The sequence below is a fragment of the Anastrepha obliqua genome, chromosome 2 (assembly GCF_027943255.1).
Source record: "Anastrepha obliqua isolate idAnaObli1 chromosome 2, idAnaObli1_1.0, whole genome shotgun sequence".
Classification (NCBI taxonomy): Eukaryota; Metazoa; Arthropoda; class Insecta; order Diptera; family Tephritidae; genus Anastrepha; species Anastrepha obliqua.
The window spans coordinates 99,146,458-99,162,586 of record NC_072893.1 but is presented as its reverse complement, the minus strand read 5'-3'; the positions used below and the strand labels follow the sequence as shown (position 1 = coordinate 99,162,586).

The 16,129-nt window shown below is 36.9% G+C and overlaps 1 protein-coding gene across 1 annotated transcript in view; it reads right to left on the bottom strand.

Moving 5' to 3' along the window:
- The window catches only part of LOC129237068 (nuclear pore complex protein Nup205), a 56,226-nt gene that overhangs the window by 25,834 nt on the left and 14,263 nt on the right, over positions 1-16,129 (bottom strand). Inside the window, exons 7-8 of the mRNA XM_054871467.1 lie at positions 10,971-11,123; positions 4,432-4,633 (exon numbers count right to left, since the gene is read on the bottom strand). Of these exons, the coding sequence (XP_054727442.1) occupies positions 4,432-4,633; positions 10,971-11,123 (355 nt within the window). The remainder of the gene's footprint in view (positions 1-4,431; positions 4,634-10,970; positions 11,124-16,129) is intronic.

Sequence of the window (16,129 nt, the reverse complement as noted above, 5' to 3'; positions counted from 1 at the left end):
TTTTTTTTCATATGCGTTTAATAAAAGAAAAATATAATAAAACAATTTTCTTAACTTTGGACAAAAGTAAATGACATATGATGTATAAGACATCCGTTAACTTTGGCGTTAGCAAAAAAAGATAATATAAATATATATAGTATAGCAATTAAAAATACATAATTAAAGAAAATCAGAGCGCAGTACATACGCTACTATTAAATGAACAGTAGACAACAACAATAAGATAAAAATTCAGACGGAGCAACCAATTTTCCTCAACGGCCGCAATCTACGCGATTTTCTTACAAAAAGTTCGAAGTTACTTTTTAAATTCTAGCTGAACACAACTCATTACCTGTTTATTGACATACATACATGCATATACATATTATATATGGACGCCCATTTTAGACCGAACATATTCCAAAGCTCTAATAACGCAAGACCACAATGTGCACTAGTCATATTTCGGATGTTGTTGGAAGATTACTTTCCCTAATTACTATTAATTCGTACCCATACGATTTCTTCTCATACATAAACCGTTGTAACTTATAAGCACACCATTTTTTTTACAAATATATAGTTCATAGAAACAAAAACTATATATGTAACGCAAAGCTTCAAACTTCGCACAAAATTTCATTCATCTTTTTGTCCAGAATTTTTAGAATTTTTCTGCAACCTTCTGAATTCTAAGCAATTGAGAATTTCGTGGCAATTTACGGACCGCGACAGATGTTGTAAGCAAACATAATAGATAAGGATATTCTACCTCCTAGTAATTAAAGACCAAGACGTTTCCTTCTATATTAGTAAGTATCCCTTCTATTTGAGATATCAATGGTAGAACCCAAATTTTTAAATTCTCTTTTCATAGGTAAAATAACATTCCCTACAGAAAAAACGAAAATTCTAGCATTTTTGAGCCTTAAAAGCTTAGAGTATTTGTGTTACAACAACTTTTTAATACATAGTCAGTCTTTTGGAGATCATCAGCGTGAATTTTGTTAATTTTGCACAAAGTTTGGATCTTTGAGTTATATGGGCTTTGCTGTAGACTGCATACTTAAAAAAAGAAATAATAATTTAACTTGGTAATTCTTCGCGCTCCTATTAATTTGAACACAAGTTTACCATTATTACATAAAAACCGCATTAAATAAGTACCATGTGGTCAGTGTTCAGTTATCAAAGGTCTGTGAGAATAGCTCGATAATTGTAAATGCAACTTTTATCAACCGATTTGAAAATATGTTTATCAAATGATTTAAAAATTGGCTTGATTCAAAGTTGGTCTGTGTTATTATCATAAATTAGACACGTTAGAAGATCGTGTGCATGGTTGCCAACCAAAAACCAAATTGGTCCATAAACTGAACCTTGAGGGACACCAATGAGTCTGGTTGTGCTAGATTGATGTCAATTCCCACTCTTTGACTTCTATTCATTAAAAACGATTTAAACCAATATAGAACATTTTCGCTATAAACCTGCTGAGTTAAGTTTGCTTACAAGAATATTACGATCAACCATATCGAAAGCTTTTGCTATATCAACAAAAAGGCTAGCGCAGTTACTTTATCATACATTTCTTTATATACTTTTATGACTGCCTGGAATTAGAGCATTGGACTAAAGTATTTTTTTTAATGAGCGAAGCCCTCATCTAAAAGCTTTGAAAGATTTATGTCAATAGGATTGTATTTGTTTTTATCTTTTCTATTGTCTTTTCTATAAAGTAGTATCACAATACCACATTTTAAATTCTTAGGAAAAACTCCTGCAACTAATGAAGATCATTTTGAACCCAGAATCATTAAAACCCGTTCATTTTTGACTAAGTTATGAGCATTTAAAAAAATGTTTTCTTATATAATAATTAAAAAAAATCGATTTTGAGCCGAAAAACAAAATTGCCGATAAATCTTGAAAAAATTTTTTTTCGGGCGAACAAAAAAATACGTGTGTCATTATTTTGACCAGAAAGCAACATATTATATTTGAGTTACACCGAAATCGAAGAACATGAATATGAATTGAAATCGAAAGCACCATATGTATTTTTTTGCAAGTCTTAACAATTTTGGACGATGACTTGTAGTCCGTAGGGCTTCTCGTATGCCCATTGCTTGTTTGAAACCAAATTGTGTACGTCCCACAGCCTGCTCATACTTTAAAAATAAACGATTGCAAATCACTTGTAAAAATATTTTTAGATCACGATTCATCAATCAAGCTAATTGAGCCGCTCAATGCATACATCGATTAGCCCCACTTTGTGAAAAATCTTAAATTTAAGTGTCAAAGCCCTTGGTATAGTCATAACTTTTTTATATTTATAATAACTTTTCTGAATAATAAATATTAGCACCGTTAAACTTCAAATTTTTTTTGCATCGACACTAATTTGTTTTTAAACAGCCGTAGATGATCTCTCCCTCTTAATATTTGTAACAAAATCACATCGGTAAACAGATAAAAAGAAACACAATGCAAGCGGTAGTTAGCATAGCAGTGATAATACAAAACAGAAATATTGTTGGAATAAATCTTTTTTTTATTATCTGGTAAATAATTTTATGGCAGTTATTTTATGAATATGATATCCGACATATGTATGTCCGCCGCTGCTACGAATTACATGGTCTACTCGATCAGTCCAATTTTTGAGTACTTTTTCAAAGAAATCTGGGCGGGCGTGAATGGTGGCTTGAATATTGCAATAAATCGATTGTTAAGCGCGCTGTATGGCTAGTTGGCAGCTGATTAATTTTTGAAAACAAAAATTCAGTCAGAATGGTTCGATAGCACTTCACCGTAACGCCAGCTCCTTCCTCATTTGGAGAGAAATAATACCTGATGATACCGCCAGTAGTATATGAACATCACGAGTTTTTTTTTTTTTTTTTTTTCAAAGTAAACTTCCACAATTTGGAAGTGTTGATCGGGCGATAAACGATGCCAATCTCAGTTGTCAAACCATAGTTTCCGATATCGAAAATTCTCCTCCTAAAGCTACACAAAATACACGATAAAGCGCTAAAAGTACCTGCATTGCAATTATGTGTAAACTATTTTCCGCATGTTTAAGTTATGTATATGAAGATGTCGCGAGTACATAAGAAAAATAATATTTATAATATATTATAGAGTAATAAACTTACATATTTTGTAAGGAAATTTTTCTGACAAAAAACCGTCTAATATTTTTTATTTAAAAAAACGGACGGCAATGGTTATGCCAATGTCAATTTTCCTAAGATAGAAAAAGAGCAATATTGTGCGAGGAGATAAAAGCAAATTTGGATGCTGACTATGGGGACGCTCCGCCATCTATGTCCACAGTTGATACTGGTTCAACGAATTTAAAGCTGGGCGAACATCCATTGATGAGGAGCGATCAGGACGCCCGGCAGACGTAGTTACCGAGGAAATCATTCAAAAAGTCCACGACATGATTCTCGCTGATCGACGAATGAAAGTGCGCGAAGTAACAGAGGGCAGGTAGATGTGTCGGCCGGAATGGCAATTAATATTTTACATGATAAGGGTGCCGCGATTGCTCACAAGCAACAACAAGCCGATGGGATTTTTAACTTCGAAGCAGCGTTTGGAGCAATTTATGCGAGATCCGAAGAAATTTTTGCGTCGAGTTGTCACCGTTGATGAAACTTGAGTTCATTATTACACCATCACGAATTTCTCCCGGTGAATCTGCTCCAAAGAAGGCGATGACAGTCCCATCGGCCGGAAAAGTCATGCGACAATTTTTTGGAATGAACACTGGACGATACTATAGTGAGTTATTGAACCACTTTCAGGAGACACGGCCGCATTTGACGAAAAAGATGGTGCTTTTTCATCACGATAACGCACCAGCACATCCATCTGGAGTTATCGCCGCCAAACTGCATGAACTGCGTTATGAATTGCTGCCGCACCCCCCCTATTCACCCGATCTGGCTCCCTGCGACTTTTTCTTGTTCCCTAACATAAAGAAATGACTCGCGGGAAAAAAATTTAATTCAAACGACGAAGTCATCGCCGAGACAGAGGCGTATTTTGGAGAGTTCGCAAATCCTATTTTTTTGAGGGGTTAAAAATGGCCGGAGCCTTGGAAGAAGTGCATATTTCTAAAAAGGCTATGTTGAAAAATAAAAATTTCAAAAAATGGTGTCTTCATTTCTAACACGAGTACTTATTGAACCCCCTCGTACATAAGAAAAGGCAAAACGTGTGTAATTTAATATTATTTTCTTTTCGAAGTGGAAACGAAATCATTTGGCAAATTCTTCATAGCAATAGATAAAATAGTTATGGCTATGAATTTGGAATGATTTCAGGCTTAAACTTGTGTTAACATTATTCCAATCTGAATACTTATATTTATATACTAACAGGTATTTAGTTATAGAAATGTGTTATTTATAGCATAAAGATACTTACCGATCGTAAAATTTAAAGAAAATTTCATCAATAACAAACGTTATGTAAGGTTGCAGCCCTGGCTTTCGATGATCTGCTCCTAAGTTTTTAGGCACGTAAGCATTTAATAAGAAAAAAATTAGATCCAGTATTCCTTGGGAAAGAGTATAGCTTTCAAGCCGGACTTCATTTTGTGATATTTCTGTTTGGATATTGCAGGCATCTAAAATATAAAATTAAACACTTGTATTGAAGATATACTCAACTACATTACGATCAGAGTTCGAAAACAAACGAAACATTTGACGAATGAATCGTCCCGAGACACCCGTTCGTTGACCTTTTTTTTTTACACACGAAGCACAAATACGAATCGTAACAATGCGAGTACTTGCAGGAAATAAGACCATCTAAGACATGCAACTTATTAGTTTTTTATGCTCTTGATTAATTTACAATTACTTCGCATATTGAGCTTTTTTTTTACTTTTATTTAAATGTCGGGATGAAAATCTACAAAATACTAGGGTCTTCCACCGTCTGTGAGATCTAACTGTATTTGGACATCATCATCTGTACCGTTATTACGGCACCTTGTTTTTTATGATTTCTATTGTCTTATTTTTTAAACTGTGTTGAATCAATTTTGTTTTGAATCGATGGTTTTATATTTCTTTTAGTGTATTTCGGATTTTATATATGTATATTGTTTCTTGGAATTATATTAATTTCAGCGGAATTTTCTTGCTATTTTATTTTTTAAATTCGTTGCAGTTTCTCTACAGGGTCCGGCACTCGAAGTGTAACCAGCTTCAGACCACTGGCGCAATTGATGCACGTCATAAAGGTGGTCATCAAAAGACTGCAACGTCACGTGAAATGGTTCAAACAGTAAAGAAGCAACTTGAGCGAAATCCTCACGAAGTGCAAATTAAATGGCGAAAGAACTGAAAATATCTGACCGTAGTATCCACCGCATACTGAAAAATGATCTCAAAGTCAAGCCTTCTTACAATATCCAAAAGGCGCATGATATCACATCAAAGCAGCAACAAGTCGAACTTGAGAGAGCGGAGGAATTGCTTCGCTTGGCCGAAAGCGATCTATTTCCGAACAATGTGTTTTCTGACGAGAAAATTTTTCAAATTGAGCAATTCGTAAACTCCCATAACGATAGGGTTTATTTGACCGACCGAGAATTTGAGTAATCGATTGGCCACCAGAAGGCAGCACCCGCAACAGGTAATGGTTTGGGCCGCTGTTACCACAGATGGACACTCTCCAATCGTTTTCATTGAGCCTGGCGTCAAGGTAAATGCGAAATATTATCGGCAAAGTATTCTGTAGGTTGCTTTGAAGTCGTGGGCAGACAAGCATTTCGGTGGCAGACCATGGACCTTTGAACAGGAAACCGTTTCACAAAGCTCGAGTGAACCAAGAATGTCTAAAAAACAACGTTCCGAACTTCATAATATGCACACAGTGGCTCTCAAATTCACCAGACGCGAATCCGATGGATTCTTCTCTTTGGGCTATTGTGGAGAATAAGGTCCGAACTAAAAGATTCACCAGTCTCGAAGCACTGAAGAAACCATTGTCCACGAGTGGACCAAAATACCTGCAAGTCACATTCGGGCAGCTTGCGATTCGTTTCTGGACCGTATCAAGGCCATAGTCAAGGCAAAAGGTGATCATAGCGAGCAAAACTAAATTGATTCTTAATTTTGTATTATTTCCACACATTTTTTACTTTCAATTGAATAAAAGTATATCTCTAAACTAAATTTATCGCCTTTTTAATTGGTTACACTTCGAGTGCCGGACCCTATAGTTAGATTGGCTTGTATGTATGTATATGTAGTTGTTTATTTTTATTGTACATCAATAAGTCTACGCGTCCTTCTAATCGAGCAGCCATTTTGCTACTAGTTCGCAGATGTTAAGATGAGTTCTAATTAAACCACGCCGTGTCTTCTACAAAATTAAATATTGCGGGGTTTTTTTCAATTAAAGGAAGATAACCCTTTTGTCTCAATGCCGGCAATTGGAAACGGCACTGCAAAGTGTTAACCTTTCAGTTTTAATTGGTATTTGTTGTTTTTACTATTTTATTATTGTTATTAGTTGAACAAAGAACTTTCCCTTCCAAAGAGAACGCGTAATTCTCCAGATAAGAATACGGAAGCAACAAAATACACCAAAAAACATAAAACATTAGCAAACCAAAAAACAATTACAACCTACTGGTTAAGTAAACCAACAAATAACAAATCAATCCCGCATACCCTGATATCAAACAGATTTGATATACTCTATCTTGATGATGAAAATGAAAAAGTAACACAAAATAGTGGGACAGACAACTCTAATGAGCAGCAAGAATCTAAAACTCCAAAACCACCTCCTATATTTGTACAGAATATTGAATATATTAAATATTTAACTGATGCACTAAACAAACTTCCGAATGGCGTTTTTGAACTGAAAGTCCTGCAAAAGAATGAAGTAAAAGATCAACCTAAACCACATCTATTTCATTGCAAAATTAAATTTGAGCCTCCACATCAAAACGCACTTTGCCTCAATGCACAAACTGCCAAAAATACGGTCACACAAACAATTTTTGTTGTAAAACACCTGTGTCTGTGTACAGGACATTAACGAAATAAAATGTGCTCATGTGGTAAAAACCACACAGCCAATTATAAGGGCTGTATGATTTATAAATCGGCCGCCGTAGCCGAATGGTTGGTGCGTGACTACCATTCGGAATTCACAGAGAGAACGTAGGTTCGAATCTCGGTGAAACACCAAAATTAAGAAAAACATTTTTCTAATAGCGGTCGTCCCTCGGTAGGCAATGGCAAACCTCCGTATTTCTGCCATGAAAAAGCTCCTCATAAAAATATCTGCTGTTCGGAATCGGCTTAAAACTGCAGGTCCCTCCATTTGTGGAACAACATCAAGACGCAGGCCACAAATAGGAGGAGGAGCTCGGCCAAAGACCTAAAAAGGATGTACGCGCCAAATATACCTATATATATATACGATTTATAAATCATTAAAAATACAACAATTTTCAAGTCTCAGACAGAAAAATCCCACCATAATTAATTACAAACATCAAAGTTGGATCACAAACTACACTAGACAATGTTAACATCCAACACAGTACTACAACACCAAATTTATCTTATGCCCAAGTAACAGCTATAAACGCTAAAAATTATGGTCAATCTATTGGAGCAACTACAACGGAAAACAAAAAACATTTCAGATATGAAGAAGCAACTAATCTCACAAATGTCTGCAATGATAAACATGATCACGTTACTTTTAGCTAAATTTAATGAACAAATAAGATAAATTAAGAATTGTCCTGTGGCACGCTAATGGTCTAAGCCAAGAAGCACTGGAACTAAAAACATTCCTGAAAAGCATTAACATAGACTCAGCTCTAATATCTGAATCACATTCTACACATAGAAATTATTTAAACATTCTTAACTATACTATATATCGCACCAATCACCCTGATGACAAGGCACATAGTGGAACGGCAGTAATTATAAACAAAGACATTAAATGCATTGATGTGAACCACTATGGAGTGGACTACTTGCAAGCGACATCTATACAAATTGAGGGCTTTTAGTGAACATTTAACCCTTTCTGCCATATACTGCCATCTTAAACATAAAAATTCTAAGACACTATATTTTGACGTTCTTAAAACTCTTGAAGACCGTTTTATTGCAGGCGGAGACTTCATTGCAAAGGAACCTTATGGGTATCTAGAATAACGAACACAAAAAGAAAAAGTCTTTACGATGCAATAATAAAAAACAAAAATAACTTTTCAAGCTCTGGAGAACCAATTTTATTGGCCAACTGATATGCAGAAACGACCCGGTTTAATTGACTTTTACATTGCGAAAGATATTAAAAATGGAGAAACTGAAAATAACTCCAAACCAGTCTTATCCTAAACTACAAATCAAAGCCTTAACAATAAAGTCACCCAAAAGAGCGAAAAAGAAATAAGCTTCGCAATCGAATACTTCAATGACGGTATAGTGTATGCAACAACAACCTCCACTCCTAACCAAAGAAAGTTCAGCGATATTAAAAAAAAACCTGAATATAGCAACAAAAGAAATTATGTTACGATATATTAAAAGTGTATGAAGACAAAAAATTTGAAAAAGATATCGCATCACTGGGAGCTACTAGAGCTACAAACTATACACTATGGAAGGCCTGCAAAAAAAAATCGACAACGTAGTTAGGCACAAACCCCCTCTAAGGACAAGGACAAATTCTTGGGTGAAAACTCCAAAAGAAAAAGCAAATCAACATAATAACCAAAACATTGACAACTCTGAATTTCATGCTCACCTCAAAAATATAATAACATATACCGTCAGCGTCAAAATAAAGTGTACACCACATATTGTTAAGATTTGACTATTTGTTTACTTATTTTGTAATTTCAATTATTTGTTTATAAAAATATGGTTCGTAATAAAATAAAATTCATATAAACTAAGGTTTCAAACTTAACACAAAATTTATAAAAATTCTGCAAATGTTCAGCAAAATTACACACTTTTTACTAGGAATTTATAGAAAATTTTCAGGTACGCAGGTTTGTAGATTATTGAATTTTGGTATAAAGTGCAAGTTTTAAGTACATTCAAAATTATACTGATTTTTGACAATTTTTTCTGCTGACGGTATAGGATGTTTTTTTCCATATAAGAAAATTGTATCGAATAGAGAAAATGCGCAAAATGCACTTCCTTTACAACATTGTAACTGGTTATGAAACGTGAAAAGTCGCTTTTGGAGAAGTCAAAAATCAAGCTGTACCGACATCCTGAAGGACATCCCGGTCAATGACCTGAAACACAAGTTTGAAAAGCTTTTAGATTGCGTAAAACAGTGTATCAAGGCCAGAGAGGACGATTTTAAACAAATAAACTCGAAGTCATCAGAACAAAGCTCCTGTCCTTTCTATTTTAGCTCAGGTTTGTTTATTTAGGACTTCACCTTGCATAAACCATAAAAGTCAAGCTTTAATATGAATTTGAAATAATTTTCCATATGATATTATCGACCACTGTTTACACCATTTGATATACTTTGAATTAGCTATTCAGCCAGAAATGAATATAGCATTTAATACTGTTAAGAGGTATGGGTATGTCATTGGTCGGTGTGCTCAAATGTCGCCACGGTATGCTCAAATATTGTCTACATAAAAAGTGGTAGAAAGCTTACCCCATGCAGATAATTTTACAGTACTTGAAATACTTTGAATTAGCCTGCAGCAAACTTTATTCATTTTCAGTCAGAAAAATGAATATAGCATTTAATAATTGGCCGGTGTGCTCAAATGTCGCCACGGTATGCTCAAATATTGTCTACATAAAAAGTGTTAAGAGTAAAATTTTAAATATTAGTTGATGTACTCCTAGAAACTTTGGCGTTGTAAAAAACAAAAACAAAACCGAAAAAAACTTTGACGAAAGGGTCATATGTAATAGTGGTATGGTCCTGTGCAAAGTGGTATGTTATTTGGAGACTCTTTTCACATAGAAATTTTGACAGAAATTCAGTACCATATACGAGAAACGAAATGAATTCTTTACGCTCAAACAATGTTCGGAAATTTTGCCTTCTTTTCAAAGTCCAAGCGTTGGCATTTATTGAAAAGAAGTTAAAATCATATTTTCTGACGAATCGCATTCCCATCTCGGCGGCTGTATTAACGACCAAAACTGTCGCTTCAGGGGATCAAAAAACCCGCACGTGATCGAGAATACAATGCATCACCAGAGAGGGATAGTTTGGCGCGGATTTCGGAGTGGTGCCAAGGTGAGCACTACCAAGGTATGGTGAAATATGTTTGTGACTGGAAATTGAAGACATGGACTTTCAAGATCTTGGCCTTCAGAAGGATGGCTCACCATGCCACATCATTGTATCTGACGTCTCGGAAACGTCAATTGGCCATCTCGGAGATACGATCTGATGCTGTAAGGTAGCGTGCCGATATTATGTGCACAATTCATTAACGATTCAGGACTTTAAGGTGAATATCGAGCAAGCCGCTCGTGAGATAGAGCCAGAACCCTCATCAAGGTATTGGAAAAATAGGTTAACAAGATTAGCTACTACAAAGCCAACCGAGGCAGCCAGATGAATGAAATCAAGTTCCATAATAATGGAAGTGTTTGCTCTTTCGAATAATAGCGAACAAATTTGTTTGTTAATTTTTAAAAATCTCTATGGTCTATGGTCAATATATAATACATCCTAAGACACCAAAAAGTTGAATGCGTGTAATACTGCCATAAGTTTTTATATTTCGCAATTATGGAGCAAAGTTAGTGTGTGAAAACCACCTGCCAAGTAGCTCAGCAACTCTTGCCAAGTCACGACTGACTGTTTTCAGCATACTGGTAATGCATAATAAATTACAATGTAAGTAATATAGAAGAAATTTATTTTTACTGCAATGCAAAGTAGATATAACCATTTTGAACAATACTCACTTAGAGAACCAATTACAGGCAATGTTGGAATGATTTGAGACGCCTCGATAATGTTCCAAAGGATTGTTGCCGTTTCCTTAGAACTACCTAGGGCAGACAATGTTTGCAAGATATTTCCTTTTAATGCCAGCGGCACCGGACAGCTCAACAAACCTGTAATATATATAATCGTTATTTTAGCATAGAGGTAAATCTTATAATTATGTACTATATAATACTTCATTTGATATAAAATTTTTTTAGTAATATTATATAAAAATAGTAAATCGACATAGTTATGCATATTGTTTTAAATGGGTTTAATGAATCTAATAAAATAAGAAACAATATAATCTTAGTCCATTAACTTTTGATGACAATGGTGTTAATGTTAGTTCCCAATATACGAAGTCCACTACCCCTTCAGCATTATAATTTTCGCCAGTGACGTGGGTGTCAAGAGTAAAAGGCACTGACTGCTTGATAACTGAATATGGTATGGCTCACATGCCAAAACGTTCTTAGTGCGTTTATGGTAAAACATGCCAAAGTTCCCAATGTGGTGAATCCCCAATTGGGATGACGCCCGTGAAGAGGAAACTCCCATGAGTACTGATATATCGGCATAGCAATATGCACGACCTGTGGCCTCACAGCTATACCTACATACTAAACACCTCTCCACTATCCATCACTCTCCCCGCGGAACAGACGAAAAAAGAAATCACCTCACGGGGCTCGTTATTACATGCGCCCAGATTCGCTTCCAGTTACCACCCGATTTCAGTATAAAATCTATATTTTCTTCGTTTAATATACTACAGGTTTCGGGAGCATAGCATGGACATTGAAACAAGACGTGATCAGCGTCTTATTCTCTCTCCGTGCAAATTGGGCAGTTTGGTGAACTATCATGGCCGAATCTATGATGGAATTTCCCAAATACCTCGTGCCATGAAAGGAATTTGGTCAGAAAGTTTGTTTCCCTATGGGTCCTTTCTAAATAGGTCGTAACAACGGGTGATCTGTTCCACCGATCTTGCCAGTGGGCGATCGAACGACGCCTTTCTTCTTCTACAATATTTTTATGACTTGCTCTACCGTCGGCAAGCATATTCCAGGTGCGTGTTGAAGTTTAAATGACTGTCAATCATCCATCCTAGGTATTTAAATAATAGCGGGTTTTGAAGTAATAGTTACAATCCCAACATTTACATTTAAAGTTTCTACTATTTTTCTACTGCTTATTAGGACTACATCGGTCTTATGTTAAGCTAATTCCAACTTCATAGACCTTAGCTTTTGCTTTGCTACCATTACCATCGCGTGTCATCCCCGAATCCAATGACTTTAGTTCTAGGGAGCATATCCTGTCTTAGAACGTCGTAGCAGTGCTAAATCTACCACGCATTTGATAGCATCCACTGTTGTGCGGGTATGTGAATAGAATACCTTAATACGGTAAGACTCGGATTCGCCAAGCTTTTTGTTGCACTTGGGTAAGAGCACAAGTGTTTGCCTTCTTCTACCTCTTTGGGAAAGTGATTTCGTTAAGACAGGTTTGGAATACTGCTAGAAATATGTCTGGACTTTTTGAAATCGCTAATTTCAGGGAGGCATTTGGTATACCATCTGGACCCCTAGCTTTCTTAGACTTTACTTTAGTACACACCGCTTGGAGTTCTTGTTCGGTGACACGAGGGATGACACCTGCTTCGTGTTGTGTGCAGCATGGCAAAATGTTTTCAGATCTTTGAGGAAAAAGAGTAGTAAGAATTTTGCGCAACCTTACTGGGCAAGTAATTTGGAGTGTATGTACGCTTTTCGCTTTGGATAATACCACTCGGTACGCGGTGCCCCAGGGTTGATATCAGCTTCCTCACAAAGTTTCTTGAAACTTTTTTGCTTGCTAGTTATAATTGTTGTTTTTAGCGCCTGCCCAGCTGATCTAAGATTTTGAAAATTTTCTACAAAATCAGGCCCCCCTCTACTGCGCTGCATCTTGCGTCTAGCGCTGAGGCATTGAGATCTTAGTGATTTGATGTCTTCGTTCCACCAGTAATAATGGATACATGTGTTAGCGCATTACTCGCCTAAGCATGGCGGTAGAGTGTTGAAGTTGCTCAATCATATATTTAAGGACATCGCGACATGTGGTATGGTTTTCACACTTGTAAAGCTCACTTATAATGGCAATATCTGCTCTAACTTCCTTAACTGTTTGTAATAATAGGTTTTGCGCGGCCTCACTGTGGTTAAGGTTTATCTGAACAGTTATCATTTACTTTTATTTGTTAATGCTCTCCTGAATGCCGGGCACCTACAGCTCCCAGTAATATGGTTTCTGAAGCTTTTGTACATTTTGCACTATATAGCATGGCCCGGGAAACATATCAGTTATTTGGGTATTTTTTTGAATTACTACGAATAAAACTTGGATATAGGAATAAGCGATGAAAGCGAATCGGAAACAATGTAAAATTTTCCGTTTTTTGAGCAACATCACTCCCCCCTTTCTGCACTTCAACCCCTCCCCACATTAGTCAATTGCAATGGAAGTGTCATCTTCGGAGACGCTCTGGCCTACGCACCGCTAGAGTCTTCACAATAGCTCTGCACCGGGAATTGCCACGTGTGGCGCGGTCGCCCCCCACCATCAGACCACAACATTACACACGAAACACTACTCTCATTCCAAGGAATTTTAAGCTACTACAAATTAATTGACTCTCGAGCAAGATTGTCGAGATAACTAATTTTATGAAACGACACGGAATTTTGATAGCTGCGGTCCAAAAAATATAACTGCGCCGTAGTTCTTCCGATACAATGTGCTCCGGAAAAATCGAAGAGACAGTGATGGTGATCTAGCATCTACAGAGTTTGATTGAAAAGTAATGAGCCTTCCCGCGCGGATTGTCTGCCAAGCGATCAACCGAATTGGCTGGTGGGGGAAATCTATTGTTGGACCTTCCCCTTCCACTAGAAACCGGTCACAGGTCGCTGGCAACAGCGGTGCAGTCAACATCGCTCCGCGCGTGAAAGCTGTTTTAAAAGTGTGTTAGGATCAGTGGCATGCTGATAATCTTTTTCGACTCTCGAGGCATCGTCCACAAGAAGTTTGTACCTCCAGGAAGCACCGTAAACGCGGCATTTTACAAAGAAGTGCTCCTTCGGCTAAAAAACCGCGTCGCCCGGGTTCGGCCCGACCTCGTCAACAATTGGACCCTTCATCACTACAATGCGCCGGCGCACACCGCCTTCCTCTGCATTGGCCAAGATGGGGGTTCCGGTGCTTCCCCACCCTCCCTACAGCCCAGAGCTGTCCCCTCCGAACTTCTTCTTGTTCCCGTGCCTGAAAAGAAAGCTGAAGGGGAGGCGTTTCGACTCAATCGAGGCGATCCAAAAAACTGTGACAGCCGAATTGGACGCGATTCCGGCGGATAAGTTTTTAAAAAATTTTCCTGCAGTGGAAGGACCGCTACCAGCAGTGTATTGACGTTCAAGGGTCCTATTTTGAAGAATATTAGTTGTATATGCCAAAAGGTAAAGGCAGTTTTATTAACTGCTTAAAAAAATAAGGTTCATTACTTTTCAATCAAACCCTGTATAACCCACCATAATGTGCAGTACCATCTTATCGTCTGCATCGACCGCAGGGGAAGCACCTTAAAATGTCAAGGAGTAGCTGCCCGGTCAGGCTATGACGAGCTCGAAATATTTAATACCCACTGCCCGACAGAATATAGCGCTGATTTTGGATAATCATCAAAGGTGGAAACAGTTTGGTTGTTGGTGACTTCAACGCCCACCACCATCTTTGGTATTCAAGTCTGCAAATGATCGTAAGGGACTACTTTTGGCAGAGCAGATAGACAGTTCAACATTCAGCACAGTAAACGACGATGCCCTCACCAGGATAGTGGGCGATTGCACTAGTTCGCCTGACTTAAATATTTCCAACGCTTCTCTGCTTAATACCATAACTTGCCCGTTATTGCCTCTATAGAAAAAAATACCGAACGATCGTGAGCACCTCGCCAGGCCGTTGGTTTTTTTTTTTTTAACACAAACTTGCAATGAATATTTTTTCTCGTTTAAAATTGGAAAGTGCATTTACATTCAATTTTTATTGAAATATTTCGAATACAAGTATAAAAACAAGTAAAGACACGTGTGTGACTGCATATTTGATGAATTGGAAGTGTGGTTCGAAGAAAATATGGTATAATGTGCCAAACCATGGGAAAGCTATTGAAGGCACTTTGAATGCACATAATTGTAAAACAATTATTTCCGGAAAGTTGGGAGTTATAAAGATTGTTCAGGAGCCACTCCCTAATCATTATGCCCTGCCTCAAATTTCTCATGCCGCATCATGCAAAATCAAATATTATTAAATGTAGTAAAGTAGGCAGCCTTAGCCTAATGGGTTGGTGCGTGACTACCATTCGAAAGTGCATGAAACACCAAAATAATATAACAAGATTTTTCTAGCGCAGTCGCCCGTCGGCAGGCAATAGCATACCTCCGAGTGTATTTCTGCCATTTTCTCATAAAAAACATTTGCCGTTCGGAGTCGACTTGAAACTGTAGGTCCCTCCATTTGTGGAACAACATCAAGACGTACGCCACAAATAGGAGGAGGAGCTCGGCCAAACACCAAAAAAGGGTGTACGTGTAATATCCCCTTCAGACCTTAATTATTGTTAATGCATAATAAAATTATTTTTTTACTAATTATTAGTAAGAAGGACATCATAAAAACAAATGTGTGAAAAATCATACATATTTATTAACTTTATCGCCAAAACTTAGAAACTATTTCACAAATTCGACTCTAACAAACCGCATTGTATGGACTTATAATATATACGAGTATTATATGCAATATATTCAATAAAATCTATAGTCACCACCATTAGTTGTGGGGGTAATTGGCTCCAAATTAGGCGAATTTGCCCTGATAGCTTTTTGACCGTCTATATTTGGTTTACTTTGAGCTTTTATTTAACTATTGTCCAAACAATTTCCATCCTAGTCCAACATTTCAATCCCATTTGTTGTTTCCACTCTACACACCTTCAGCTGCGATGTTTTTGATAAATGTCTTATAAATACAAGTTTGGCTAGTTCTTTCAAACATCTTCGCATCTGATGGTAATAATGATTTTTGATAA